This window comes from Capra hircus, chromosome 19 (assembly GCF_001704415.2).
Source record: "Capra hircus breed San Clemente chromosome 19, ASM170441v1, whole genome shotgun sequence".
Lineage (NCBI taxonomy): Eukaryota > Metazoa > Chordata > Mammalia > Artiodactyla > Bovidae > Capra > Capra hircus.
Window position 1 is genome coordinate 36,730,578 of NC_030826.1, and position 27,789 is coordinate 36,758,366.

The following is a 27,789-nucleotide window of genomic DNA, read 5'->3' on the forward strand; positions in this document are numbered from 1 at the left end:
CATTTTGACAGGTGATTTAGGTTGTGGTTCCCCTGGCAGAATCCAGTCCCATTTTAGAATTTTTAGACAACTTCCCTTTTTGTTTTAACTGAATTTTGAGCTCCTTGTGAACCAGGCACTGTTTTTTGCTAATTAATCCTGTATTAGTGGCGATGAGACAGGGGACTGAAGAATGGGTGGGGTAGAGGGCAAGATGGTTGGGACAACAAGAGGGTTGGGACCTGAGGACCAAAGTTGACCCCCTTTCAGCTGGCCTGGACCCTTGAGACCACACAGAAGGGCTGGGCTGGTGGAACTAGGCTGTAGAGTCCAAGACCAGAGTGGCAGCTCCAGGTAGCCTGGCTTTAAACCTTAAAACTCCCTGACTGTGGAGGTCACGTCTTCCCTCCCCATCTCCCCAAGGAAGCCCCTCCTTATCCCAGGGCAAGCTCTACCTCCTTCTTACAGCCAAGCTTCTAGGAGATTTATCCAGGGGCATCTCCACTGTCTCACCTGCCAACCTCTCCTCCAATCACTGTCATCTGTCTCCTGCAGTCTTAGGGTCCAATGCAGTGGTTCCCCCAGCCTCTCTCTCCCAGGCCTCTCTGCAGCACCTGCATTGGGAATCATCTGCTGTTTCTCCCAGAAACTTTCTCCTTTCTTGGACTTCCTGGATGTTGCAAGATCTAGGCCTTTCAACTCACTGACTCCCCAATGTTCCGACTAACACCGTCATCTCTGCCTCCTCATTCTCCTTGGCCACCTGAGCAGGACTACCTCAAGGGCTCTCTCTCCCAGGGACCTCACCCAGTGGCTGACAGACTTTTAAATATTCCACTGTGCTGCTGCTGCTGGTGGTTTAGTTGCTAAGTTGTATCTGACTCCTTTGACCCCATGGAGCCTGCCAGGCTCCTCTGTCCATGGGATGCCCCAGGCAAGAATGCTGGAGTGGGTTGCCATTTCCTTCTCCAGGGGATCTTCATGACCCAGGGATCCAACCCGCATCTTCTGGGTCTCCTGGATTTGCAGGTGGATTCTTTACCACTGAGACACTGTAGCCCTCGAATTTCTTTCCCTGCTCCTGACTTAAAGAAATACTGCTTGCCTTTCTTTTCTGAATGTCTCAGAGGCTTCTCAAACTCAACACAGAAATTTTCTTCTTCCAATTCTATTGAGATATAATTGACGTGCAGCACTTTATAAGTTCAAGATGTACATTGTAATGATTTAATTTACATACACCATGAAATGATTACAGTAAGTTTAGCTAATATCCATATATCCATATAATTATAAAATTTTTAAAAAATAGAAGAAAAATTTTCCTTCTGTTAAGAATTCTTAGCATTTACTGTCTTAACAACTTTCATATATAATGCATGGCAGTGTTAATTATATTTATCAAGTTGTATGTCACTTTTTCTATGAGTTTGTTCATTTGCAGTATAATTGACCTACAACACTATTTATCTCCTGGTGCACAGCATAACAATTGGATATTTCTATACATTTCAAAGCGATCACCATGATAAGTCTAGTTACTGTCACCCTACAAAGATATTACATAATTATTGACTATATTCCCCACATTGTATATTTCATGTATGCATGCTCAGTTGCTCAGTGGTGTCGGACTCTGGGATCCCATGGACTGTAGCCCACCAGGCTCCTCTGTCCATGGAATTTTCCAGGCAAGAATACTGGAGCAGGTTGCCATTTCCTACTCCAGGGGATTTTCCTGACCCAGGAATCAAACCCCCATCTCTTGCATCTCCTGCAATGGCAGGTGGTTTCTTTACCACTTGCACCACCTGGGAAGCCCATATATTTCAGATCTGGTGACTTGTTTTATAACTAGAAGTTTGTATCTCAGTCTCTCTCATCTATTTCTCTCCTCCTTTCACCTCCCTCCTCCTGGCAACCACTTGTTTGTTCTCTGTATCTATGACTTTGTTTTGTTTCAACATGGAAATCTTGATCTTCCATGAAAGCTTGTTCCTCCTCTAGGGACCACGCTCTGCGAACAGCACCTCAGCTGCTAAAACTGGAGACTGGGAGTCATCTGATCCTCTGCCAAGTGTCTTCTCCCTTCTTAATATTTCCCAAATTGCTTCCTTCCTTTCTTCCACACTGCTAGTCCCTGTGTCTGAAGCACCAGCCTCCCAGCTGGTCTTCCTGCCTCTCCTTTCAGAACAGACAACCTCAGTAGCTCCCTGTTCAGTCCAAATTCCTCAGCCTGCCGTTCAAGTACTTCTCACCAGAAAGATATGCTTGCTCAGGTTGCCTGGTGAAGAGGGAGGAGCCCAAGTGTTGATCTAGGCTGAAGCCTTACATTTTGGGGGTCCCCTTTTGGTGACTGTATGGGCTTCCCTGATGCCTCAGATGGTAAAGAATCCATCTGCAATGCAGGACATGTGGGTGTGATCCCTGGGTCACGAAGATCCCCGGAGAAGGGAATGGCTACCCACTCCTGTGTTCTTGTCTGGAGAATCCCACGGACAGAGGAGCCTGATGGGCTACAGTTCATGGGGCTGCGAAGAGTCGGATACCACTGAGTGATTAACACTTAAACACTTTCACTTTTGGTGACTGTACCTGTTTCCCCCACTCTCAGTCCTAATGCCTTAGGTAGGGCAAATCCCTGTCCTGTGGATGGATCATATGGCCTCCACCTTACCCAATCAGTGATTGGCATTCCTTGGCTGGGTCACTCAGAACCAGGGATGCCTGGAGACTTTCAAAGGATGTTTTATCATCACAAAGAAAGAGTCTATTCAAGGAAAGGAGGCACAAGACGGAGAAGGAGACACTGGGTGGTAGGGTAGTGTCTGAATCTCTGAATCACACTGTGCCAAGAGCCAGCCCTACCATTGGACCTTTCACTTCTGAGGCCAGTAAATTTCTGCAAATCACCCTGAGTTGGGTTTTCTCCCCTTTGACATGAAAAATCCAAACTGCTACACAGAGTGAAGAGAAGGGAGCTCCCAGGTGGCTGGCTTCTGAGCCCTCGGCATCATCTTACAGGAGGTCACCATGTGATCTCCTTTGGGTCCAAGGTTGACAAATGGAGGCCTGGCTGCCCCGTGCCCCTGGCCTGCATATCTGATGTGGATTGCTGGCATCCCAAGGTGCGTAGGCGTAGAATGAGAACCATCTGGACTGCTGAGTGAAGACTTAGGCCTTGAGCTGGGCCCCTGGAATGTGGACACTGAGCCCAGGCCCAGGCCAGAGAGTGTCGAGGGCTTCTCAGGAGGGTGACAGCCTCCTGGATGATGCAGAAGGAGCCCTAGCATCTATGAATCACTGGAAGATAGGAAAGGGATGGGTGCATTCCCAGACTTTTCCAAAGGGAGCAGTTCCTGCCCAGGGAGGAGACCCAATAACACCTCTCCCAGGAGCCCTTTGGGAATGTTGCTGGAAGCAGCTGGAACAGGAATTGCTGGGAGGGGAGTATAGGAACTGGGAAGTGCCCGGATGCTGTGGGAAGAGGGCAGGACTGAGTGCCCTTGGAGGAACAGGGGGTGAGAGTTGGAATGTTCCTTAATGTTCTTGCATGACACAGCCTTAGAGAAATGATCTAGGCCTCACCTCTGAGATGTTTGGAGGATTGGAATAGGTGGAATCGGGTATAGACATTGGGACTCATGTGAAAAGCCTTAAGTTTCAGCGGGGCCTGGAAGGAATGACTCCAGGCCCAAAATGAAGAGCTGCGCTCAGGGTCTGCCTTGAGAAGAAGAATGCTGGGGGCCCTTCTGAATGAGGAGGTTGCATCAGAGCTGTGTGCTGAGAACTGGGGGTCTTTGATGGACCTGGAGGGTGATCTGGAGCCTGGTGTGGTTGGGAGAGGTCAGTATGAGGGCAGGGGTATTGGGGCGAGTCAGGGAGCTGGAGGTTGAAGGAGTACTTCTTGACTCTTCTGAACCCAGATTCCTGGGGCCTCAGTCTTGTCGCCTGGCCTGCTGCCCATCAGCTGCCACAGAGCTGGGAGGAATCTGCTTTGCATTATCAGAGGAGCTGCCTCCTCCAGGCATATGGTCAGCAGACCCCACAGCCCCGAGCATCATGGGAGAGGTCTTCTTCTGACCCCAGCTCTGGCTGAGCCCCATCTTCCTGTGGAGTACAGGCTTGGTGGCCCCCATTACACCCCTCCCCACTGGGTAAAGAGGCCTCTCCTATTGTTCCAAGACTCATCTCAGCTTCATTGCACCGGATGAAAGAGGAGAGGGAGGCTCTAGGAGAAGAGAAGGGGCCGTGATGAGCAGACAAAGATGAAGGGTCTCATCCTGTAACCTAGTGAATGAAAGAGACAGTGGAGAGGAGACGGGCCTTAGGGATGGGAAGGAGAGAACAATAGGCCTCGGCCCAAACAGACTGATGACACAGGAGGAAGCCAGGGAGCATCTATCTGCCCTCTGAGCCCACTGGGAGCTCAGAATGAGGTCTGACACTAGAGCTAGCTGTTTAGTGTGGCAGCCACCAGCCAAACGCAGCTACTGAGCACTTGCAAAGGGGTTAATCCAAACTGAGATGTGCTGTAAGAATAAATTCACACTGGATTTTTTAAACTTAGTAGAAAAAAGTAAACCATATCATTAATAATTTTAAAATATTGATTATATGTTGAAACACTGGATATATTGGGCTAAATAAAATATATTATTATGCTCATCTCACCTGTTTCTTTTTACTTTTGGTGTACTGCAAAAAAGCCTGGTGTACTGCAGCCCATGGGTCACAGACATGACGGAGCAACTGAACAACAATGTGGCTATTAAAAAATTGAAAATCATGTCACTTGCATTATATTTCTATCAGACAGTGCTGCTTCAGAGCACATTCTTCCATTTATTCAACAAAATTTTACTGGGTGCTAGCTGTATGCCAGGCAAAGTGTGGAGGATTAGAAGGTGAGCAAAACCAGATCTTGTCGCTGGTTTCCTGGAGATTACAGTAATCAAATAATCACTCAGACGGGTGCCTAAATGCAAAGAGAGATAAATAGTTTAAAGAAAAGGAGTTGTGGGGACTTCCCTGGTGGTCCAGTGGTTAAAACTCTGTGCTTACAAAGCAGAGGGCATAGGTTTGATCCTTGGTCAGGGAAACTAAGATATCACATGTAACATGACACAACCAGTGGGGGGCGGGGAAGGAATGGAACCTGGTGCTTTCTGAACCTGGATTCAGAAAACCTGATTTGTATCCAGAATATGGTGAGAGCTTTTCCCCAAGGAAGCACTGAACTGGGAGGTAACTTGAGAAAGGAAGAATGGTACAGAAAGGATCAGTCAGCTCAGTTCAGTCGCTCAGTCGTGTCTGACTCTTTGCAACCCCACGGACTGCAGCACACCAGACTTCCCTGTCTGTCACCAACTCCCGGAGCTTGCTCAAACTCATGTCCATCGAGTTGGTGATGCCATCCAACCATCTCATCCTCTGTCGTCTGCTTCTCCTCCTGACTTCAATCTTTCCCAGCATCAGGTGGGAACTCATTTTCCAATGAGTCAGATCTTTGCATCAGGTGGTCAAAGTATTGAAGCTTCAAGTTCAGCATCAGTCCTTCCAATGAAGGACAGAAGTCAGAAGGGATAGCATGTGCAAAGGTCCTGTGGCTTGAAGCTTGAAGAACTGTGAGAGTGCTGGTGTGGGGAAGCATAGAGTGAGGATGAGGACAGATGGAGCAAGGCAGTGAGTCTGGAGGGGTTGGCAAGAGCCTCACACAGCCTCTGAGGGGTTGGCAGGAGTCTCACACAGCCTTTGAGGCAACATTAAAGAAGCAGTTTTGCTCTTGCAGGGGAATGAGAGAAGGGATGAAAGTTAGGCTGAAGGAGGACAAAGAGAGTTTCTCCACAATGTGGTGGTGGGTTGGTGTGAATCTCTGGCACTGTCTTTCAGGTTCTCTGCCCCACTGTCCCCAGGAGCCCCAGACCAGTATCAGTTACCTCCACACCTTCTATCCCATCCCGTGTGCTATGAGGAGCTTTCACGATGCCCTCTTCTTGCCAGCCCTGTGGCTCCTCCTTTACCTCTCACTTCCACCTCCTGGCCCACTTATTCTGTCCCACCCTAATGACCCTCATGGCAACCAGAGCTGTGCTTTCTGAGATGGAAACCTGTTTATGGCATCCCCCTGCTTAATCCCCCTCAGTGGCTCCCCAGTGTTCTAAGATTAGTTCAGGTGGCTTTAGTGTGTCTCTTTGTAAGCCCTTCCTTATCTGGCCCCACTGACTTGCTCTCTGGGCTCCAGGCACAGGAGTCTCCCCAGGGCCCATGTGCTCTGTTCTCTCTCTTCAGGACCTTTGCTGCGCTGATTCCTCTGCCAGGAAATTTCTCCTCCCCCAGCTTGTTGACTCCACTTCAGTAGGGCTTAGTCTCAGTGTCTCTTTCCTGGCTACCCTTCCCTAACCCCTGGGAGGGGCGTCTGGGCTGGGACTCCCACTCATCCTTAGCATGGCACTCCACACCATCAGGGGCTGTCTGCTGCCTCCCCGTCAAGAACTTAAGACTGTGGAAGGGTCTGCACCTCCTTCTGTACCACCTCCTATTTCCACACGCAGCATCTGGCTCTCCTCCACCAAGTTAGAGGCATTTCTCCATCAGAATGGGGGCTCTTCTAGGACAGGAATTGTGTCTCCCTCATCAGATTAGAGGTATCCTCAAGTCTGGGGCTGTGTCTCCCCTCTTTGAAGGGGAGGCCCCTCAAGAGTCTGTCTCCGCCATCACAGTGGGGTTACCAAGACCCAGGATCATTTCGAATTTCGACTCTAATTCACTGCCCCTCCCCACCACCTTCCTCACAACCCTCACAGACTGGGGGTGGGAGACGGAAGACGCCTCCCTCCACCTCACACATAACTCTTGGCTGGGGTCTGGTTGGCCCTTCCCAGGATCCCCAGATCAGGAAAGCTTGTTTGCTGTTCTTTGTGGGAAAGCAAGCCTCCCGTGGCATTCCCTAGCAACCACAAGCTGAACAGCTCAAACCAGCTGTCTGGCCAGCCTGGGAGAGGGGCACAGGCCCAGGGCCTGGAAGTCTGCAGCTCCTGGACCAGGCAGGGCACAAAGCCAGGCTGGTGGGAGCTGGGGCTGGGACCTGCCTGGGAGAGCCACAGGGGAGAGGCCTGCCCAATTCGGGCTGGGCCAGCCAGGCTCCTGCCAGGCCATCTGGAGCAGGACTGTCTGTGTGTGCTTGTGTGTTGGCCTGAGGAGTGCCTCCCAGGTCATGTGGGTGGCTGGGAGCTGTGGGGTTGTGACCCGGCCCTCCTAGCAAGCCTCTGGCTCCCCTGTGGTCAGTTTCACTTCTGACATCTGGTTAAGTTCACAGCTGGCCAGCTTCCTGCATGGCCATTTTCACTTTCCCTCTCCAAGGTCTGGCGGCTAAGGCCCCCACTCCGTCTTCATCCCACTTAACTCCATGGTGACACATGGGAATTTGCTGGATTTCTGTTAAAACTTCCCCATTATGTTGGGGGGGGAGGGGGCGGGAAATAGGACAGAAACTCACTGAGTTGGAAATTATACACAGGTCCCTACCACACACACACAACGCCCTACCAACTCAAACCATGTATGTTTCCAGAAAATCTCTGTACGATTTTTCTTTGTTTGCTATTTAATGCTCATCATTTATGTTTTATGTGTAGGTTTCAGGAGGACCCAAGAAATGATTACACAGGATGCAAGGGGCAGGTGACAGGGAGGGTGACAAGGAGTCTGGAGCTTACAGCTCCCAGCTGCGGGAGGGACTGGGCAAAAGGGCTCCATCTCAGCCCGAAGGGCGGCAGGAGGGGCCCCAGAACCAAACACATGCTAAAACATACTTGCAACCTCCAGCCCCCTCCTTCGCTGCTGGGGAGGAAAATAAATACCTCAGACTCTGTCCCACTCCCCAAATTCACAGGTGAGGGGTCAGATGAGTTTCCTCCTCCTGTTACTGATTCAGGTCAAAGAAGTGCGGTCTATGTACAATGTCCCCAGTCCCTTATACAGAGGTGAGAGACCCCTTGGCTGGGGAGGGGGTGGCTGGCAGTGTGCACCCTGCTCGGGGCTCGTTCATGCTAAATAGAGGGGGGCCACACTCATTCCAACATCAAGCAAAATGGGCCAGGAGGGACCTCACAGCCCCTTTCTGGTACCAAGCTAGGGAAGAAACAGTCCTTTGAAGGGTTGTCTCAACTCACAAGAGACCCTCGATGGGCCACACTCTAACTCCGTTTCTTCCTGCTGCGTTCCCACACTGGTCCACTTTTCTTCACTGCAGCCTCCGGGGCCCAGCCAAACCCATGCTTGCAGGGAAAGGGTGGAGGGGGGAGCATTCCTCCACGTGCAGGCCCTTGGAAGGCAGGCGCCAGCTCAAGCCTCAGTCATCCTTGGCCCGCCAAACCCGGGGGTGAGGGAAGACGGCGAGCAGAGTTCAATTCCCTTCGATGCTTCTCTGGCAGCTGCCCCAGTAGGATCCGGCCTCGGCCCAAGAGAAAGAACTCTTGGAGAGAAGCAAGATTTCTCATCCTGTGTGTGTGTCTGTGAATCTGTGTGCTGCAGGTTGGCTGAGGGGGGAGGTCCTTAGTCCCCAGCCCCCAAGGCTGACTCCAGGGGAAGATGCTGCCTGTGTTAGCTCCAGGTCTGTGCTGGGATGGCAAATACTTACAGACTGGCCACACCACAGATGTCACATTGACGTGCCTGAGGGGACAGGCAGAGGGAAGCTGCACCCCTCGCCACAAACCCCGACCCTGACTGGGGTCAGGACAGACCAGGGGGTCAGGCCTTGGGGGAAGCATGTGCCCTGCACAGGGGCTGGACAGGGTGAAGAGCAGACTGGTTTTGGCTGTGAGACACTTGCCAGAGGATCGTCTGGTCCCCTCCAGCAAGCCTGAGGCCTGCACCCCTCATTCAGGGTGAGGGGACAGGCAGCTCATCTTTGGCTTCTCCATTGCTGGATGCTTTGGGCAAATGACCTCTCTCTGGGCCTCACGGTCCTGTACGACGAGGGGGATAGACTAGATTTCAACCCCATTACCAGCTCTGATAAACCTCTGAGGCTCTTCATCTTAGGCCACAGGGGAGGAGGGCAGGGGGCTGAGGGAGGTTTAGGCCACAAAGGTGCTCCCTCGTGGCCCAAGTTCACAGTGTCGTGTCCATGGCTCTGCTTCCTCAGTCTCTCCGTCTGAGTCTCTGGAGCCTGGTCATGCCCCCAACACCATCCCTGGTGTCAGCCCCCCAGATATGACAACCTGCTCAGGCGGGAGGGGCTGACACCCCGAGAAGCAGGGCGAGAAGCGGGCAGGAGGCCTGAGATGGCGACGGGGCAGAGAGGGTGGGAGAGGATGCAGGGGCACCTGCAGCATGGGAGGGAGAAGCAATGATTGGAGGTGGCGGGGCTGCACGGGGGCAGCGACGGGGCTGAGGCCCTGCCCGGAGGCAGACAGCTCTGGCCCGCGGGGTTGGCTGGAGCATCGGTCGTCGGAATGCGGGGGCAGGGCAGGGGCTCCCGGCCGGCTCACACTGGGGACGTGGCCGTGGACTCGCTGCACAGGCTCTCCACGATGTCGGCCCGCTGGATGCGCCGCAGGGCCGCCAGGAGGGTGTCGAGCGTGGCACTGTCCTGGGCGGCCCAGCTGGCCAGCAGGGCACGGGCTGGGCAGGCCTCGTGGGTGAAGGAGTCTATGTGCTCAGGCTGGTAACCCAACTCGCCTGCCAGATGCCGCCAGGTGTCCCCCGCAGAGCCGTTGAGCAGCTTCTCTACCTCCTCCCTCTTGGCCAGCGGCAGGCTGCTGTAGAGGCCTCCATCACCCTTGAGGGCTGCCAAGAACCCAGGGGGAGTCAGACACTACCCACTAGACCCCCTTTCTCCCACAGTAGGTGTGGGGGCCTGAAATAAGACCCAAGAGGGGCTGAGGCATTTCTCCTCTCAGTCTGGGGAGGACCCAAGAGCCTAGAAGCAGAGGGATGCCCAAGATGCAGTCCTGGATGTGGGCAGGGCAGCAGAGGCACCTGGGGGTTGCTGACTCATGTCTCCTCCTCATCCTTAGCTCCAGAGCCATCCCCAGCCCCTAACTTGCCTGCCCCCGCCCCCCAGCAATTAATCAAGGCAGAGGAGACAGGACTTCTGGTCCTAGACTCAACTGCAGCCAAGTGTCTGGAGCTGGGCTATGGGCTACCAATTAGGGGACATAATTAACTACTTGTTCCCCAGAAGTCCTGGGCAGGAGGCTAATTGCAGCCACTCTGAGGAGTAATTAGCTCTGGGGGACAATTAGCTTGATGAGTCTAGATGCTCCAGTTTGTCAAAGCTTCTGTTTCCCAAGTCATTCTACTGGCAAGGGCCTCTCCTACCCACTCTCTCACCCCACCTCTTCCCTCCTTCCACCCAGAGGCCTGCAGGCAGCCCCTCTGCAGTCCCTCCTACAGTCTAACCTTAATTACTCCTGTTCTCCCTGCCTCAGCTCCCCGCACTGCCCCCCGCCGCCCCCGGCCAGCCCTGCTACTCACCCTGGCCTGCAGCAGTCTGCGTGTGGGGCTGCTGGTCATGCAGGCTCTGGCTGTCCACAGAGATGCCGCTGTCACTGTGCAGCTTTTCTCCCTCTGGTGGGGGCGTCTGGTTCACGGGTCGGCTGTTGGCTCCTTGCTTGTTCTGCTTGCAGCTGTTCCACCTGGAGCCAGAGCATAGGCCCAGTCTCAGAGCCCACACGGCCACGTGGCTAAAGTGTCTGTGCTCTGGCGCGTGGGCACCAGAGGCCTGGTGGGGGCTGGTCCCTAACCCCTGCCCAGCACGGGAGGCTCTCTACATACCTGTCCTCTACCTACCTTTCCCCGGCCCACACCGGAAGCACCGTGAGGGCACAGCGGCGCCCAGGGCTTGGTGTATGTGGCCAGTGTTCAGTAAATGTCCATGGGACGAATGGTGCACAAATAAATGACTTCCCAGGATTTCACTTTTCCCAATCTTTCCTTCTAAAGTACTCCCACATGTGTGCTGGCGTACGTGTAAGGATTTCCCGTGCTATTATAAGCAATAAGGAAAAACTAGAAGCATACCAAATGTCCATCGATAGGAGACTGGTTAAATAAATTATATCCACCCATATTATTGAATGAGCAGTTATAAATAATCAGATAATTCTATATGTTCTGAGGAAAGCTCTCCCAAGGGAGATTAGTAAAAAAGTAAGTTGTAGAATATGTAGAGTGTGATCACATTGATGTTAAAAAAAAAAAGCCAACCTGCGTGTACATATAACTATAAAAGGTTTTATACACGTGTTTATAAATGCATAAAAAATGGCTGGAAGGGATCCATTCCAAACAGATTCCAAAGACGAGAGGGGTAGGTAGGATTTGGGGAGATAAAAGGAGGTTTTACTACTTTTTGCTTTACAAGACATTGGTCTTCTCTGCATTATCCCAAAAACCATGTTATTTCTTTGACGATTTTTTTCTAAAGAATGGAAAATGCATTTAAACATCTAGAATGCTTTCGAGGTCTTCTCCACATCCTGGATTTCTGGACATGAGTGCCATAACATCCATGTGTGACATGGGAAAGAAAGATACACACACACACATGCACACACACACAGGTAACTGTGTGAATAAATGGGGTCCAGGGAATGAGGATGCAAGCAGCTGGTAAAAGCAGCTCTGTGTGCAGCTGGAGGCTGAGGAGTCAGGTAGGGGAGCACAGTGGGGAGATGCTGGCACCAGGGCGGGACAGGAACCATCCCCTTCCTTGCCTCCTGCTGACCTGCCACACCTTGAAGTAAAAACTTCAGGGTGAGGTTGATGGCAAGTGCGGATGAGCTTGGTTTGGGGTTGAGTTAAAAGAGTGTGTGCATTTTCAGGTCATGGTCACAGCGAAGCTCTCCCTGAGGCCAAAGATCTGGCTCCCTGTTTCAGGTCCCCCATCTCACCTCTTGAAGGCAATGTAGGCCACAAGGCCCACAACCACCGCAGCCAGGATGGAGCAGTAGACAGGGATGAGGTTGTCGGCGGTACCTCGGGTCACCACAGGCTGGGAGCTGCCCATCACCGTGGTCACCACATCTGACACAGTGCTGGTCACCAGATCTTGCTCTGGAGGTACCTCGGGCTCCTGGGTGCTGGGGTCTGTGCTGTCGGAGCCCTCTGGGGGCGTGGCCCGTGTAATCCAACGTCCAGGGATCTCTGGAAGAAAAGGCCACAGGAGTGAGGACCCACTTTCCCTCGAGTCCCCCCACTAGGTTCTGACCCCCAGAGCTTTACCCCAGCCCCGGCCTGGCCCCAGCTGCTCGTATGCCCAGCGGCTACACATACAGGGGTGGGCTTGGATTGGATATATGACATCACGATGGAGGAGAAAACCAAGGATCTAAGAATCAACAGCCCTCGGCCCCCTTCAGCTCTGTTACTGACTTCCTGTGTGACTCTGGACCAGTTCCTTCAACTCTCAGGACCTCAATTTCCATATCTATAGAATGGGGATATTAAAAGAGATAGTCTTTAAGCTCCTTTCCATCTCAGGGAAAGCTGTGACCCTAGAATTCAACTCTGCCTACTCTGGGTACCCAGAAGCCTCGCCTGGAGATAAACACACAAAGAAGATAAGCACTGGGATGCCTCCAGCTGAAATCAGGCTAGCGAAATGTAATTTCTCTGGCCCCAGGTTGTCCTAGTGGTCCCAGTCACCCCTGTCCTAAAGAAGGATAAGAGTAATCAGGTGTGGCAAAGAGGTACTGTCCAATGCACCACCCTCTGAGAGCTGGCATCCAGCCTTCTTTCCAGTCTCTCGTGTCCTAGCTCTAAGCTCAGGCAGGGTGTGGAGGTGCACAGCTGGCTCGCTTCCCTCCAGCCGGTCCATGGATAGTGGCTAGCCTCTATTTCCTGCCTTGTGTAGCCCCCATACCATCTGATCTTGCCATCCAGAGAAGACATGTCTGACAGCCCAAACCCAAGTGGGAAAGAATGAGGACTGCTGGCGGAGAGCAAGCCCACAGACCAGGCACTGCCCTGTCTCAGAGGAAGGAGACTGCTCTGCCACCTATTTAGGTTCTTTCATACCAGCTGGGCATTGCCAGCCCCCCTAGTAGGGGACTGAGCACTCCCTGGCAGCAGTGGGTGGTATTTTCCATTCTATCACCCGGCTGAAGGCAGTACCCGGGGTTGTGGGTTCTGGATGACCTGGGGGGTACCTGTCTGGGCAAAGTTGCCTACTCCATCTATCCTCGCTTCCCACGCCTGAAGCAGGGAGGGAAAGCAGACAGGACATGCCACCAGGGTGAAGGGCGGGCACTATGCTCCCCAGATCTGCCCCACTCAGCCCTCAAGTTTGCCCACCCAAATTGGAGTTGAAGCTGCCCACTGGTTTCCTAGACCTCCTTGCCTCAAGGCAAAGATGCTTCAACGGCCCCCATTTTCAGCACCTTCTAAGGAATATGGTCCTCAGATGTGACTCTGGAATCCATCTGGCTGGCACTGGCAAGGGGCTGCCATCTGTTGCCCTAACCCTCCCCTCCCTCATCTCAGTCCTGGGGAGGACAGGGTGGAAGAGGTGGGGCAGGGAGTGGAGGAGACATAGCCCTACCTTCTGACAAGGCACTGGTTTGGGGAGGGTCTTCTCTTGCCTGGCTAGGGCCAGCTGGAGGGGCAACCTGAGCCCTGAGACTGAGGGTACAGCTCTGCTCAAGTGACCTGAACCCAGAGGCTGAAGGCACGGTTAGGTGGAAGGTCAATGAATCAGGCATCACAGAGATTTAGGAGCAGAGGGGAAGGGCTGAGGGAGGGTGGTAGCCAGACCAGGCTGAAGACAGCGCTTCCAGGGCGCTTCCCCCTAGTCTCCCGAATGCCCCCCTAACAGAGGGCGAGGATGAGATCCAGATGTGACCACGTCCTCTGGCATTCCAATCCACTAAGCCCCTGGCAGGTCCTGACAGCCGTTTCCGGCATAGGAGCTCTCAGACTTGGGGGTGGGTGGAAAGAAGGACAGGGTTACTCCTCCTAAACCCAAATTTCTTTAGTTGAGGGCTAGGGGGTCAGGTTCTGCCCCCAAGGTGGGTGAGTCACCATGTGGACCCCTGAAATGTATATGCAAGGAATATACCCTGCACTGGAGGGGAGGGGGAGAGCCAAACTACCACAAATCAAATTCCACTTCCTGAAATGCTCCCCCCTGCCCTGGAGCTGACATGTAACCCTTCGGAGGGAGAAGGAGAAGAGGGGCAGGGACAAACACACCCCTTCAGCGTGGCTGGAAAAGCAGAGCAGTATCTGAAAGGAATCTGTGAATGCCCGTAAAGGCAGAGTCCACCCCTCTCCCAGCTGGCACCTTTCTTTGCTCTAACCGCACCCCTAACTCCCACCCTCCACCAGCTGGTCCCAACTTGCCCACAGAAGCGTGCCACCCGCTGCCCGCTGCAGGCTGCTGAAACTCCCCCTGCTCTGCCCTGCGCCTGATGTTACTTGCTTGTCTCCTGGCCCAGGGCAACTGCCACCGGAACTACCACATCCCACTCCTCCACCCCAACCCCGCATCCCAGTGCAGGAAGCTTCACACACATGCTTGGCCTCAGCCCAGCTTAACAGCCCTCTCCACCCTGAGGTCCTGGCACCAGAGGATCACAGGATTTGGAAGGCTGGTACGGGTGTGTCAGAGCAGAGGCTCTCCACAGCAGCGGATCTGCCTCCCCCATCCGACTGCGGGCAGACTGAAGGCAGAGACTATGCTGCCCCCACCACAAAGGGGGATCTCCTGGGAACTAAGTGCTGGGACCACGTCTCCCTCAGCAGACTGGGGCAAAGGCCAGCTCTCTCCTGTCCAACTCAGGGCTCCCAGAAGGAGGCACTTGTTGCCTGCTCAAAGTGAGAGAGCACCCTGAGGGTTAGGTCCCAAAGGGAAATAGCTAAACGGGTGCCCAGTCATAGAGCGACAGAAAGAAAAGGCACTGTCAACCTCTCCCCCAAGATGGATGTCACCAACCAGAGGACCAAAACAGTTCTGCCCTGACTACCACAGGGCTTCCTCCAGGAACTTCCATGCCAGGAACTGCCCATCCGACTAAGGTGGGTACACCCAGCTCCCATCCCCCTGGGGAGCCAAAGGCCCTCCACACGCACCTGCCTCATCCTCAGGCTCCCAAACCCCAGGCCTGCTGCTTCCCCTTCCTTCTCTGTCCCAAAGCCCCTGTTCCCACCATCTCCTTAGTGTTCCCTGGGTCTCACTTCATCCTTGGCTAAACTGTAACAGTGACTTCTGACCCCTCCCCAGCAAGTTGAAGTGAACCAGCCCCCTTCCCTAACCCGGAAACCCTGTGACCAGTAGGAACCCTAGGTCCAGAAACCAAAGTGACCTAATTGATGTCACTCAGTAAGTGACAGGGTGGTGGACTCCATCCGAAGTCCCAGAGCCACAAGGGGGGTCAGAGCCAAAGGGTCCTCGGACCCCTTCTCCAGTTCAGAGAGTCTACCCCAGGCTCAAACATGCACTGTTTGTGCCCTGGCCACGGAGGCCACCTCTCTGCCACTCATCTGCCACCCACCCAGGCCCGAGCCCGCAGCCACCGATTACCAAAGCGTGGAACCCAGTGCGGCCTGGGAGGATAAGGATGGCTTTCCAAACACTTGGCCCAGAGGGGCTAACAGTGGATGGGGTCCTTTGGTGGGAAAGATCAGGAGGGCGTCTGCTGGTTCGAGGCCATGGGGGCTGCCCCTGCAGGCCGTGGCCGGACCCTTGCAGACCCTGCCCGCCAGGGTGGGCGCCCTCTGCACCGCGCAGCCCCAGCTCTCACCCTCGCACTCGGCGTCAGCCCAGCGCGTGCACGCGCGCAGCTGGCGCTCCGTGTCCTCGCACACCGTGCAGGGCAGGCAGGGGTCCACGTGGTTGGCCTCGTCAGAGTACGTGCCGTCGGGGCACTCCTCACACACGGTGTTCTGCTTGTCCTGGCAGGAGAACACGAGCCCCGAGCCCGCCTCGCACACGCGGCACGCCTCGCAGCGGCCGGTCGTCTCGTCCTGGTAGTAGCCATAGGCGCAGCGGCACACGGCGTCGTCGGCCTCCACGCAGGGCGCCGACATGCTCTGCAGTCCCACGCACTCCGTGCACGGCTTACACGGCTCCGTGGCGCTCACCACGTCTGAGAAGGTCACGCCTGAGGACAGAGAGGTGTGCTGGATGGGGGTGGGGGAGCCGCACCTCGAATTTAGTCGCCCGTCCTTGGGGCACTTGGGACGCTGGAGGCCCTCCCGCCCCATCCCCGGAGCCCCTCGGCCCACCTCGCCCCCCTTCATTGACACCCTCTTCTCCTGCCCGTCTCTGATTCCGGGTGTGGGAAAGCTGGGAAGGAGAAAGGGAGCCAGGAGCCCCATACTCCAGCCCCGGAAACTCTGGCCCTGAAGTCTCAGGGGGTAACACAGCTGGTGCCGGTAAATTTCTTGGCAGATTCTCTCCGAGAGTTCCCAGCATGATTAAGGAATAATCTGAGCGTGGTTCCCACCCAGCCCTTCCCCCAGGCCAGAGCTGAGCTGTGAACCCAGCCCAGGCATGGCCAGCCTTCCCAGAGAGCCTCAGCTGCCCTTCCATTTCTATCGGCACAGGCAGAGGCTCAGGTGTGGCCTGAATGGGAGTGACTAGGGTTAGATGACAAAATCTCCCACCCATGGCGCTACCCCACGCTGCTGAAGGGCTTGGCTCTAGAGGGCAGGGATGGGACTCCTAGTAAGAAAGGCACAGCAGGAGGGGTTGAAGCTAGAAGGAAAAAAGGACTTGTGTGTGTGGTCCCTCTTTGCATGAGGCAGAGAGGACTCTGGCATCCCTCCCCTTATGGAGCATGAGTCAAAGGGCATGAAGGAAAAATTTCTAAGCTCACTCTTGACGCACATGCTGGAGTAAGGGGACAGATGCCAGGGTCCTCTCTGCCTCGTGCAAAGAGTGGGTAGGCACAGAGCCAGATCTTCTTTACCCCTTCTAGCCCAGGGTGGAGAACTCCATGCCAAACTGAATCCAAGAGAATGTATCCTTGCTCCAAGGGCAGGAAGAGCACACAGTTAGGATCTGAGAACTGGGGAAAGACGGTAGCTCAGAATGCGGAAGCAGAGGTAGCAGATTAGGATCCCAGTGGAGGGAAACTGGGGCTTGCTGTGGGGGTCCTATCTTAACCTTCTCTAACGGCATCCAGACACAAGATGGAGCACAGGGTCATTATCTTAGAGGTTGGGATTAGGGCTGGAGAAGCAAAGAAGGAAAAAAGCAGAGAGAAGTGAAAGGGGCAGCAGTTGGGAGAGGGGGGCGGGGTGGATGGAGAGAAGAAAAGATAGAGATGGGCCTGGAGGGAGCCTTCAGTTTCAACTCACTTCTGGCAGAGCAACTCCTGTGTTTCTCTTCCTAGGCATCGAGCAGATCTGGATTCAAAACCTGCTTCCATCACTTTATTAGCTGTGTGACTCTGGGTGTCTTACTTAACCTCTCTGAGCTTTTTTCTTTCTCTGTAAAACTGGGAATAATGTCTCCGTTCACAGGGTTGTGGTGAGGAATAAGTGAAATTCCACCATAAAGCACTTGACACACAGCAGGGATCCTGTAACAGTTGGGCCCCTGGGGTGGGCAATGACAAATTCAGTAGCAGGCACAGTCAAACAGAAAGGACTTCCAAACATAAACAGCAAAGGCAAGATGTCCAATTTATACAAGAAGCTCCTATCTCGTTGGCATGTGGCAGTGGGGTGGGTCTAGCCACATGGGAAGGGAAGGAGAGGGCCCTGCTTATGGGAAAATATAGAAAATTAGCAGCGAACTCCTAGGAGAGAGTTTTAGGGGGTGGGAAAAATGTGGTCTTTTTTGGCAGAGAATGAAGGCAGGAGCTTAATGGGTTTCCTTGTGGAAATGTTTTGAGGATAGAGGGAAAGTCCACTGGGGTCTCCATCCCATAAAGTAGACTTTTAAAGGCAGCCTGTTAACACAGCTGGGGGAGGGCGGGAAATGTGAGAGAAGAAGAGGAAGGGAGGGGAGTGGAGGGAGCAAGTGGGATTTCTGAGCTCCCTCTCTACTCCTGTCTCCCCTCCCCTTCCCTGGAGATGCCCTCTCTCAGCCTCCTGTATCCCAGCCCTTGCTTTGACAGAAGGATTAGGGTCCCATCCTGGGAGACTTACAGTCCAAAGAGAAGAGGTCCTGGGTAAGAGTCTAGGAAATGAGAGGAAAACATGGGAGATTCCAGGGCAAGTGTGATTGGCTAGTCCTGCCCTGGGATAGAAACCCTGTTAGGCTAGGGCCAGGGGAGGTACCCAGATGGCAAGGTAGCAAAGGGATGTCTAGCCTTCCCTACCTGGCATCCCTCTGCTGGGGGATGGAGTTACAGGATCCACAAGCACAGAAATAGGAAAGCTGTGTTTGGGACACCAAGGAGTTGGGGTTGCCTGAAGGAGGGATGCTGTGTGCAGTGTGGTGCCTGGAGGTGGTGGTGGTGGCAGTGGTGGCAAGACATTCAAGGTAAGACAAGCGGATCCAGAGTTCCCAGTTCCTATACCCTGGTCCCAACATGATTGAAGAACAATCTGAGTAGAGTTCCCACTGGCCCCCCGGGGGGGGGCACGGAGTGTCAGGTAGAAGGCAGGACCTAACTGTCGACAGGAAAGGTTTCCAGACAGAGTCAGGAAAAGGGTTCATGGCCTGAAAGCAACTGGTGGGGGAGGCATCCATCAGAGATGAGACAAGGGCACAGAATTTCAGATCACAGACCCACCACCTCATCCAGCACCTCTGGAAGATGGGGTTCTCTCCCCTCCTCAAGGAAATCCCAGGTAGGAATGGCCACAGTGCCCCTCCCCGCTGATGCACCCAGCATCACTCCCCAGTAAGGACATCCTTGTAATGCTCCAACCCCCATCCCTGTAGCCTGGGGAAAACTGTTTCCTCTGTCAGGACTGGAGTACAGTTGCCCTGGAGAGCAGTGGTGGGGCGGGGTGGTGGTGGTTGGGTAGTGGGAGGTGCTGGGGGCTGATGGGTGTTGGTAGCCACACCCTCCCAGGATCCCCCAAGGTCAGTCTCCAGGGTAGCTAGGATTTGATCCTCTTCCCCTCCCCGCAAATGCACCGAGGGTAAGTGGCAGCCATTGATTTTGCACAGCAGATGATATTTTTAGCTGATCTTAGCATCAGCTACTCCTCCCACCTAGCCACACTCTTCTACTAGGCCTCTCTACTTGGGGGCTGGGAACGGGCACCCCCTGGGCATCCCCCATCAGGCCCCCTTCTCCCTCTGCATACTTCCCTCATCCATAGACTCACTTATGGCACCCATGCGACGGTGGGCAGGAGTTCCTGCCAGAACCCAGAGCGCCTGAAAGGCCTATACTGGGCATGCCCGCCAGTCCCCTTGCCCTCCCTTCCATTCTGCTCTCCTTCCCCCACCGGACACTTTCTACTTACTGTCCAGGCAGGGTTCACACACGGTCTGGTTGGCTCCACAAGGCTGGGCCACACCCTCACCCAGGTTGCAGGCTTTGCAGCACTCTCCGCTGTGGGTGTACAGGCCCGTGGGGCACGCCTCCTTGGCACCTCCAAGGGACACCTGGATGGGGGAAGATCAGAAGGTCAGACTGGCAAGAGAAAGGGGACAGGATGTATTCTGAGGGAGCAAACACCTCTTCCTAAAGCCTTCTATTGGAACCACCTGGCCTGGGATGAGCTCACCAGGGAGGCTTTGGCATTTGAAAGCTGACAGGGAAGAAGGGCAGGGGGACAGCACACCCCTGCAAGCTGCTGGGTTGTGAGATCAGAGCCTCGGATGCTGACCTTCTGCAAAGTTCACCTTGGGGTTACAGTAACTCCTGGAATCCCAAGGATACACCATGTGGGGAAGGTAACCTGAGGACCAGCAGAGGGCCTTTGGGCGGCGGTCAGGAACCAGCAGCCAAGTTGCAGCTTGCTCAGGGCTCCCAGCCAAGGGGGCAACTTGAAGCTGAAATCTAGCCCAAATGCCACTTGCTAAGCTGCACACCTGCGTCTACCCTGAGGGGAATCTTTTTCTAAGAAAGCCTAGCAGAGCTCTACTCTCAGTCCTTAATCCTACCATTCCATATATTAAGTATCAAATGGGAGGTGTCTGTACCCAAGAACAAAAGGCAGAGGGATGGGACCTTGGGTTCAAATCCTGACTCCACTCTCGGAATTCTGACCTCATTTCCCTCTGAGTTTTCATCTCTCTGGACAGATAAGAGACGGAGACAGCTCAGGGCCAAAGCAAATGAACAGCCAATCATCAGGACTCTGGTGCCAAGATGGGCGGGGGGTGGGGTGGGGTGTTGGGGTGGGGTGGGGGAAGGGCGCCTGTTACCAATGAGAAAGTGGCTGCTCTCACCACCCAGCAGCCCTGCTCCCCCAGGGTTTGATTTCCAGCCACCAGCCCTTTCCTCCCTGCCCCCATACAGTCAGTGGGAACACCACTGCAAACAGCGGAAAGGGGAGTCAGATTCTTGCTGCCGAGGCATCTTTGCTCATGGATGGAATGATTTAGCACCAGATTCCCTAGAGGGAGGGGCTGCTGGCAGATTGCTTTATATTTCTGTTCCTTGAAAAAAATCTTAACGTCTAATAAAACTCCACAGCCTGTTTCCCTGGCTCCAGACCACGCAGTTCCCATTTGATGCTCAGAGGAAGTATGGGCTCTTGGGTCATGGGACTAGAGAGGAGCCGTAAGGATCATTTGGGCATTCCTTGCTTCCACATTGGCCAGAACGGCTCCCAATACTCCTTTCCCTTCAGTCCTTTCAACTGTCCTGAGGTCTCACTAGGGTTCAGGGGAGGCAGGGGGATAGACAGGTTGGATCAGTCTAGGAGGCAGCCTGCAGTCCTCAAGAGACTGGTGGGGGGGGTACAGGCAGCACAGGAGGGGAACCTTGGGTGTTGCCACCGTCCATTCCCAGGTGGCAGGAACACAGTGCTGGGACCATCTGCAGACCAGAAGCCTTGGCCCGGGGAGAGTGTAGTCCCAGATGCAGGCTTTCCCCCAGGAGGTGTGCAAGATTCCAGAAGGGTCTGTCTGGATTTCTTTTCATCCTTCAGTGGTCTGCTTAAATGGCACTTCATCGGGGAACTGGTCCTGTGGCCCCAGGCTCTGCTTCATCAGGCAGAGCTGCCCTGTCACATGTCCTCCCTGTTCACTCCTGTCTGCTCTGATATTCTACGGAGTCCCCCAGTGGACTGTCAGATCCCTGAGGCCAGGGACTCTGGTTGCCTCAGTGCCTGTGATGGTACCTGGCACATATTAGGGACCCAACATGTATACTTATGGAATATTTGCTGCTGCTGCTGCTGCTGCTAAGTCGCTTCAGTCATGTCTGACTCTGTGCGACCCCATAGACTGCAGCCCACCAGGCTCCCCCGTCCCTGGGATTCTCCAGGCAAGAACACTGGAGTGGGTTGCCATTTCCTTCTCCAAGGCATGAAAGTGAAAATTGAAAGTGAAGTTGCTCAGTCATGTCCGACCCTTTGCGATCCCCTGGACTGCAGCCCACCAGGCTCCTCCGTCCATGGGATTTTCAAGGCAAGAGTACTGGAGTGGGGTGCCATTGCCTTCAACATATTATACGGCCTCAATTAACTAGCACTCCAGGGACTGACTTTCTGGATAGCTGAGTTTCCGGAAAGTCATGGCTTTGCTATTCTCACCTAACGTTTCTCACTTTACCCATGGAGGCTGCACCTTCCTCCTTCTCTGGAACATGCCTTCACGGTTTCCCCATGACTCAGGGACTCAATATTTACATCAACAAGTATTCCAGGATGCAATGCAGTGAAGCCCTGTGCTCTTTATCCCAAAGTAACACACTTTTGTCTCTTTGAGTTCCCCTGTCAGCGTTTCTTACAGTTCTGCCTACTCCCTTCCTGTCAGGATATCAGTTGTCAATCCTTGCCGCTACTAGTGGGACCTGAGCAGCCCCTCCCCCATTCTAATTTCTGGTGGCTCAGTGGTAAAGAATCCCCCTGCCAGCAGTGCAGGAGACGTGGGTTCGATTCTTGGGTCAGGAAGATCTCTTGGAGAAGGAAATGTTAACCCACTCCAGTATTCTTGCCTGGGAAATCCTATGGACAGAGGAGCCTGGCCGGCTTCAGGGAAGACGGCTACAGTTCATGGGATAGCAAAAGAGCTGGACATGACTCAGTGACTAAACAACAACAAATTGAATCTTTAGAAAATATGTAACTAGCCCTGGGAAGAAGGTATATAAATAGAGTGTAAGCAGGATCTGAACTAGAAGAGGGCAATAGAGTAAAAAGTCTACCTTCCTCCTCTGGTGCCTTCACTGCTCTGATTACTGGCTCATGGCTTACAAGCTGGGTGACCTGGGACAGGTTTTGAATTTCTCCGTGCCGTAGTTTCTTTGTCACTAGGTAACCATGACAGTTTCTGCCTCTCAGGGTTGCTGGAGGCAGTAAATAAATGAGTATGGTGTTTATTCACTTTGGGACCTTTCTTTTCTCTTTCCCAACGTCTTTTGTGGCTTTTGGCTGTGTTCCAGTTAGTTGAGGCTGGTAGAGAGACCTGGGCTCCAGATAGCTGAGGGGGTCTGTCTGTGGTAGTCGTGAGCAGAAGGGCAGCCTCATGCAAGCCCCTCTTCTGGAAGCCTCCTCTCCCTGCGGCAGCCTGTTGTCCCCTCCCTTCTCCAAAGTCTTCCGTTTGGAATCCAGGCCACATAATTAGTAACCATGTGTTTCCTAAGCTTGTTTTGTTTTCTATTTCAAAACATTCCATATCTGCTACTTACTAGTCTGCTGCTGCTGCTGCTGCTAAGTCGCTTCAGTCGTGTCCGATTTTGTGCGACCCCATAGACGGCAGCCCACCAGGCTCCCCCGTCCCTGGGATTCTCCAGGCAAGAACACTGGAGTGGGTTGCCATTTCCTTCTCCAATGCATGAAAGTGAAAAGTAAAAGTGAAATCGCTCAGTCGTGTCCGACCCCTCAGCGACCCCATGGACTGCAGCCTTCCAGGCTCCGCTTTCCATGGGATTTTCCAGGCAAGAGTACTGGAGTGGGGTGCCATTGCCTACTTTGGGTCAATTCTCAATTTCTCTAAGCCTCAATTTTCCCCCCAAAAACGCTGGATTGGTGATATCTACTGTCTAAGCTTGCTTTGAAGATTAAATGAAATAAGGTATGTAACTCTGCCTAATAGGAGAGTGCATAATAGGAGTTCAATAAATGTTGGTTACCAAAGAAGTGTTTTGTCTTATAGAGAGTGAGCTGCTGAGCCTGAAGGGTAGGTAGTGGGAGAGGAGAATTGAGCTATCCCCAAACAGGGGAAACCATCTCAGAGTAGGGGGCAGGATAGAAATGGAGAGAGATTTACCCACCAAGAGGAGTCTGAAGAGGGTATGCAGGCCAAAGGAGGCTGGAGAACGGCTCTGTTTAAAGTTAACTAACCAAGGGATCTTCCCAACCCAGGGATCGAACCCAGGTTTCCCGCATTGTAGACAGATGCTTTACCGTCTGAGCCACCAGGAAAGTCCAAACTAAGAGTTTCCAATGAGACAGGGAGTCACAGTGCCATGAGGAAGAGGAAATATCACCTCAAACAGCTGTTCCAGAAGCTGAGGAGGAAGGCTTGAGGGACAGACGTGGAAACTGAGGCCCTCAGAGGTCATGCTGCTAAGTGGCCAAGTAGCACTAACCTGACTACACCATCTATTGGTCCAAGGCCCGGCAATCCTGGGAAGTGGGGTGGGAGGTCACTAGGACTCAGGCTAATTGTTCCAAAATGAGCAATTTACCAAAACGATAGACACATTTGCTTGAAATTTACATTTATTATACTTATTCCATTTTCAAGAATGTTTGCAAATCTTTTTTTCCCACGTCAAGGCTTTCAAGAAACTAAGGTGGAAATAGGCTAAGGTGAACTGACTTTTAATAATTAATTTTAAAAAACTGAACAAAACAGAAAACACACCAAAATAGCTGAAAGAATTTGAAACTATAGGAAGGCTTCAGGGTGATGAGTCCTAACTATTCACAATAGCTTCAGCAAAGGGTTCCTTAGGTGAATGGAGCCATTGGCTGGGTAAAGAGGCTGGAGAGTTTTCAAATATGGGAAGGGTCTTTTGAGACCAATGCAAACCCTGAGGAGGCACTGGTACATGCCCCCCTCCCATCCCTTGAAACAGGGGTGGAGTTTGAGGGGAAAACAAGATCTAATTACTGCAGGAAGACTTTGGAAGGGAGCAGGGCTCTGAGTGGGGGGAGTGAACGGGCTCAGTTACAAATCTGCGGTGCCAAGGGCATAAGACAGAGTCTAATCTCCAGGTCTAGTGGTGGTTCAAGACCACGTTGTCCGTCCGTGATTTGGAAGGCTGGGCAGGGGAGTGTGCCTGGCATAAGGAGGAAAGAGTAAACTCCAAGCCAGGAATCCTGGGTTCCAACAAGGGCGCCACCACATACTAACTGGGGGAACTTGGTTTCCTCTCTGAAGGCCTGAGAGGTTCAGCTTCCTCAACTGTAAAATGGGAATAACTAGATTTGTTCTGCTGGGACAAGAGAAATTACCCAGGGCAGTGCGTGGCACACGGTAGGCACTCAACCAATTTTATTATTCCCACCTCTGCGCCTCCCACCCCAGGGAAGAATCTAGGCGCGTGAACGCGACCCGGCTGGTACAGAGGGGCGGGGACCCCTCCCCTCCCGGGGTCTCCTCCCCCACCCGCTCCTGTCCTCGCATTTGCTGTCCTAGTTGCATCCCTATTAGGCGCATTAGCCAGCCGGCGGCTCCGGTTACAGACGTCTGAATGACAAAGTGCCTCCATTACCGGCGCGGCCCGTCAGTCGACCCGCCGGGATGCGCTCCGGTTTCAGCACTCTCTCGCCGCGGCCCAGGAAGAAACTCGGACCGCTGCGGTGCGCAGGGCCAGCTCGTAGACAGCAGCCCCGCGGCGAGGCAGGCGCGAGAGCCGCAGGGGTGCGGGCGGCAGATTCTATGCGGGTCCACCTTCCCGAGCTCCCGGGCCCTCCACCCCCTGCTCCCTTCCTTCTCTCTATTCGGGGGACACTCTCCAGCCCAAATCCCGAGCCCACGCCCTCGCCCCTCCGGAATCCGCACTACTGGCTGCCCCAATCCCCAATCCCCGCTCCGGGGCACCCCTACCCCCGACCCCGCCCTCCGCCCCGGCCGCGGCCCCGGCCCCGGCCCCGGCCCCGGCCCCGGCCTCTGAGAAGCTTCTCTAACCCGCTGTGTTAGTGCGCAGACGTGCCCGCGGTCACTCCCAAATCCCCGGACGCAGCCACAGGTACTGACCGCCCGGGGGGCTGTGCTGAGCTTCGGGGATGGGTCTCTGCCCATCCCAGCCCCCCTATTCCCGCCCGCTCGCCGCCGAGACGCGCAGCTCTTCTCTGGAGCTGGGACGCCGGGTTGCCCCGTAAGACGTACGGGAGGTACCGAGCTGGCAGTCAGGTGAGGGGCAGTCTCCCTAGGATTCTGGCTCAACTCGCTTGTGGGACCTTCCTTGACCAACTGGTTAAAACTCTCAGAGCCTCAGTCGCCTGTCTATAAAATGGGGGGTTGGGGGCTCAGTGCTCAGAGGAGATGAAGACGGCAGGGAGAGTGAGGACGTCTCCATTGCAGAACCTTCCAGGGCACTCCCTTCACGGCCACACATCGGGTCCTGAATGTCCTGTCAGATCTACCGGGCGGACCTCGACGCTTTCTAAGACCCGCAGTCCTTTGCCGAGATGTCTGAGAGCCTCTCTCTTGTCCCGAGCCGGAGTCTTTCACCGAAAGCTGGGCGGGGCGCGGGCAGAACCCCGACCCCTCCCCCCCGGTTAGCGGAAACGTAGCGAACGGTCGCGGCGGCGCTGCGGCAGGTTGACTTCACAGGGGTCCGGGTGGCGGGTGAAGCGCGCAGTCCGGGTCGCGCCAGTAGCGGCGATCGCGCGGCCTTCGCGCCGCAGCGCCCCCTGCCGGCCGCCCTCGCCGGCGCGCCCCCTCGGCGGCGCACTGCCTGGACCTTCCCGGCTCTGCGAGTCCCGCCTCGCTGCACCCCGAGAACTGGCAGCGGCCAGAGCCCGTCAGACGACGCCTGCTTCGTCCCATCCAGTCCGCAGCTCTGCTTCTAACCGCGACAATAAGTGTGTAGCGGGAGCCCGCCGGTCGCTGGGGAACCGGGGAGGCGGGTTTGCCCTGGCGAGGTGGGCACTCCTTTCCCGGCCTCGGACCCCAAACCACAATTCCCCGACCGCGCGAGACAGCGCGCGCGACACATGCGGGGAGAGTCTGTCTCTGCTCTCTCTTCTCGTCCCACTGTCTCTCGGCGGACAGGCGGGGCCCAGACCACTCAGCCCTGCTCTCCCTACTCCGTCCTCTCTCCTTTTGCTTCCCTCTCTCCACCTGCCTCATCAGCGTCCCTTTTCTGCCCTGCCTAACCCACTTCTCTCCCTTCAGCAGAGGCTCCCCGAACCGCTCCCTCCCACGCCCCTCCCCCCACCCCATTGTCTGGCTGGTCTTCATTGTCCGATGCCCGGTCCCCTTGCCTCCAGTCCCTCCGTCCTCCTCCCACACCATCCTTATCTCCTCGTCTCCGGTTCCCCACCCCAACCACGCTCGCCCCTCACTTTTCTAGTTCCCGTCCCACTCCTCGTCCTTCTCTAGCCTGGGTTCCGTCCCACGACTCTCCAGAGATCAAGATGCTCAGAGGGAAAGTCGCCTCGAGATCCCGCATTCAAGCGCCTTCTTCCGAAGAACCCAGGCATCCGAGAGCCCCACGACTCTCTGCTGAGAGACCCCTCCCAGCTCCTCCACACACACCTCCTATGGCACACGAGGACCTGCTTCCGTGCGCCCCTCTTCTCCGCATCTTTACCTTAAATCTCAGAGTCGCCTCTTCGCTCTGAGAACCTGAGACGCTCCCCCGTGGATACTGGCATCATCGGAGCTCCTCTCTCGTCATCCACCGCCCCCCCCCCGCCCCCGCCGCCGCCAGCATCTGGGACCCCAACGCTCTTTTCTGTTTTTCCTCAGGGAAACTTGGACTCATCGAGGTTTCGGTCCCGGGAAAGAGAGCGAGCTCCCCTTCAGTTAGCACTCACCCCCAGGAGCAGCAGCAGCAGCAGGCGCGGCCCGTCCATGGCGCGGCCGGCGGCACCTGACCCCATCGCCCGCCTCCCGCGGCAGCGCTCGGCTTTCAGTTCAGCCCGCTCCGCGGACCGATAAGGCTGCGCTGCGCAGCGCTCCAGCGCCAGCCCCTCAGAGCTGGCGGAGGCTCGGCTCCCTCTGGCTGCCGGCGGGAGGGCTAGGAGAAGCCAGTGCGGCGGCCCCGCCCTCGCCCCGCCCAGCCCGCCCACCCCCGGAACCGCGCGCGCCCTCCCCGCGGTCTCCCGGAGGGGAGAGACGGAAAGGGACCGTGCAGGGAGCCGCGCCCGTGAGCCCCGCGAGCCCCGCTGCAGCTTCTCCGCACCCCGCCCTCAAAGCTTATCCCTGACCTGGTACCCGGCGCCTGACCCGCGCTGCTACGCGTCCGTCCCGGATGCTGTGGGCTCGGATTCCCTCTCTTGCGCATCTTTCCTTGCCTCTGGCTTCAGCTTCTTCCCCAGTGCCCTGCTCCCTACCCAGCCGTTATCAGCAGTAATGCTCACTGCCCGCCCCTCCTTTCATTTCCCGGTCTATACCCAAGTCCTTCTCTGCCCCTTCCCAGTGCGGGGTTCTCTCTGCAAAGGCCTAGGGGAAGGAGGGAGAGAGGTGGCAAGTGGTTCTGACACGGACCACAGACAGCTGGGACGTTCAAGGAGGAGACCATCCCGACCTCATTTGAATTTTCAAAAGACGGGTCTGAAGCGATCGCAGGTGTGCACACACACAAAAAGGAATACACA

The 27,789-nt window shown here is 54.8% G+C and overlaps 1 protein-coding gene across 1 annotated transcript; it reads right to left on the minus strand.

Moving 5' to 3' along the window:
• Positions 7,568-27,224, minus strand: NGFR (nerve growth factor receptor). Its single transcript, XM_018064913.1, has 6 exons — positions 27,007-27,224; positions 19,363-19,504; positions 15,732-16,091; positions 11,883-12,135; positions 10,465-10,625; positions 7,568-9,774 (listed from the first exon to the last, which is right to left on the minus strand). Exons 1-6 carry the CDS (start codon positions 27,070-27,072, stop codon positions 9,473-9,475), a joined length of 1,284 nt encoding a protein of 427 aa, XP_017920402.1. The 5' UTR covers positions 27,073-27,224; the 3' UTR covers positions 7,568-9,472.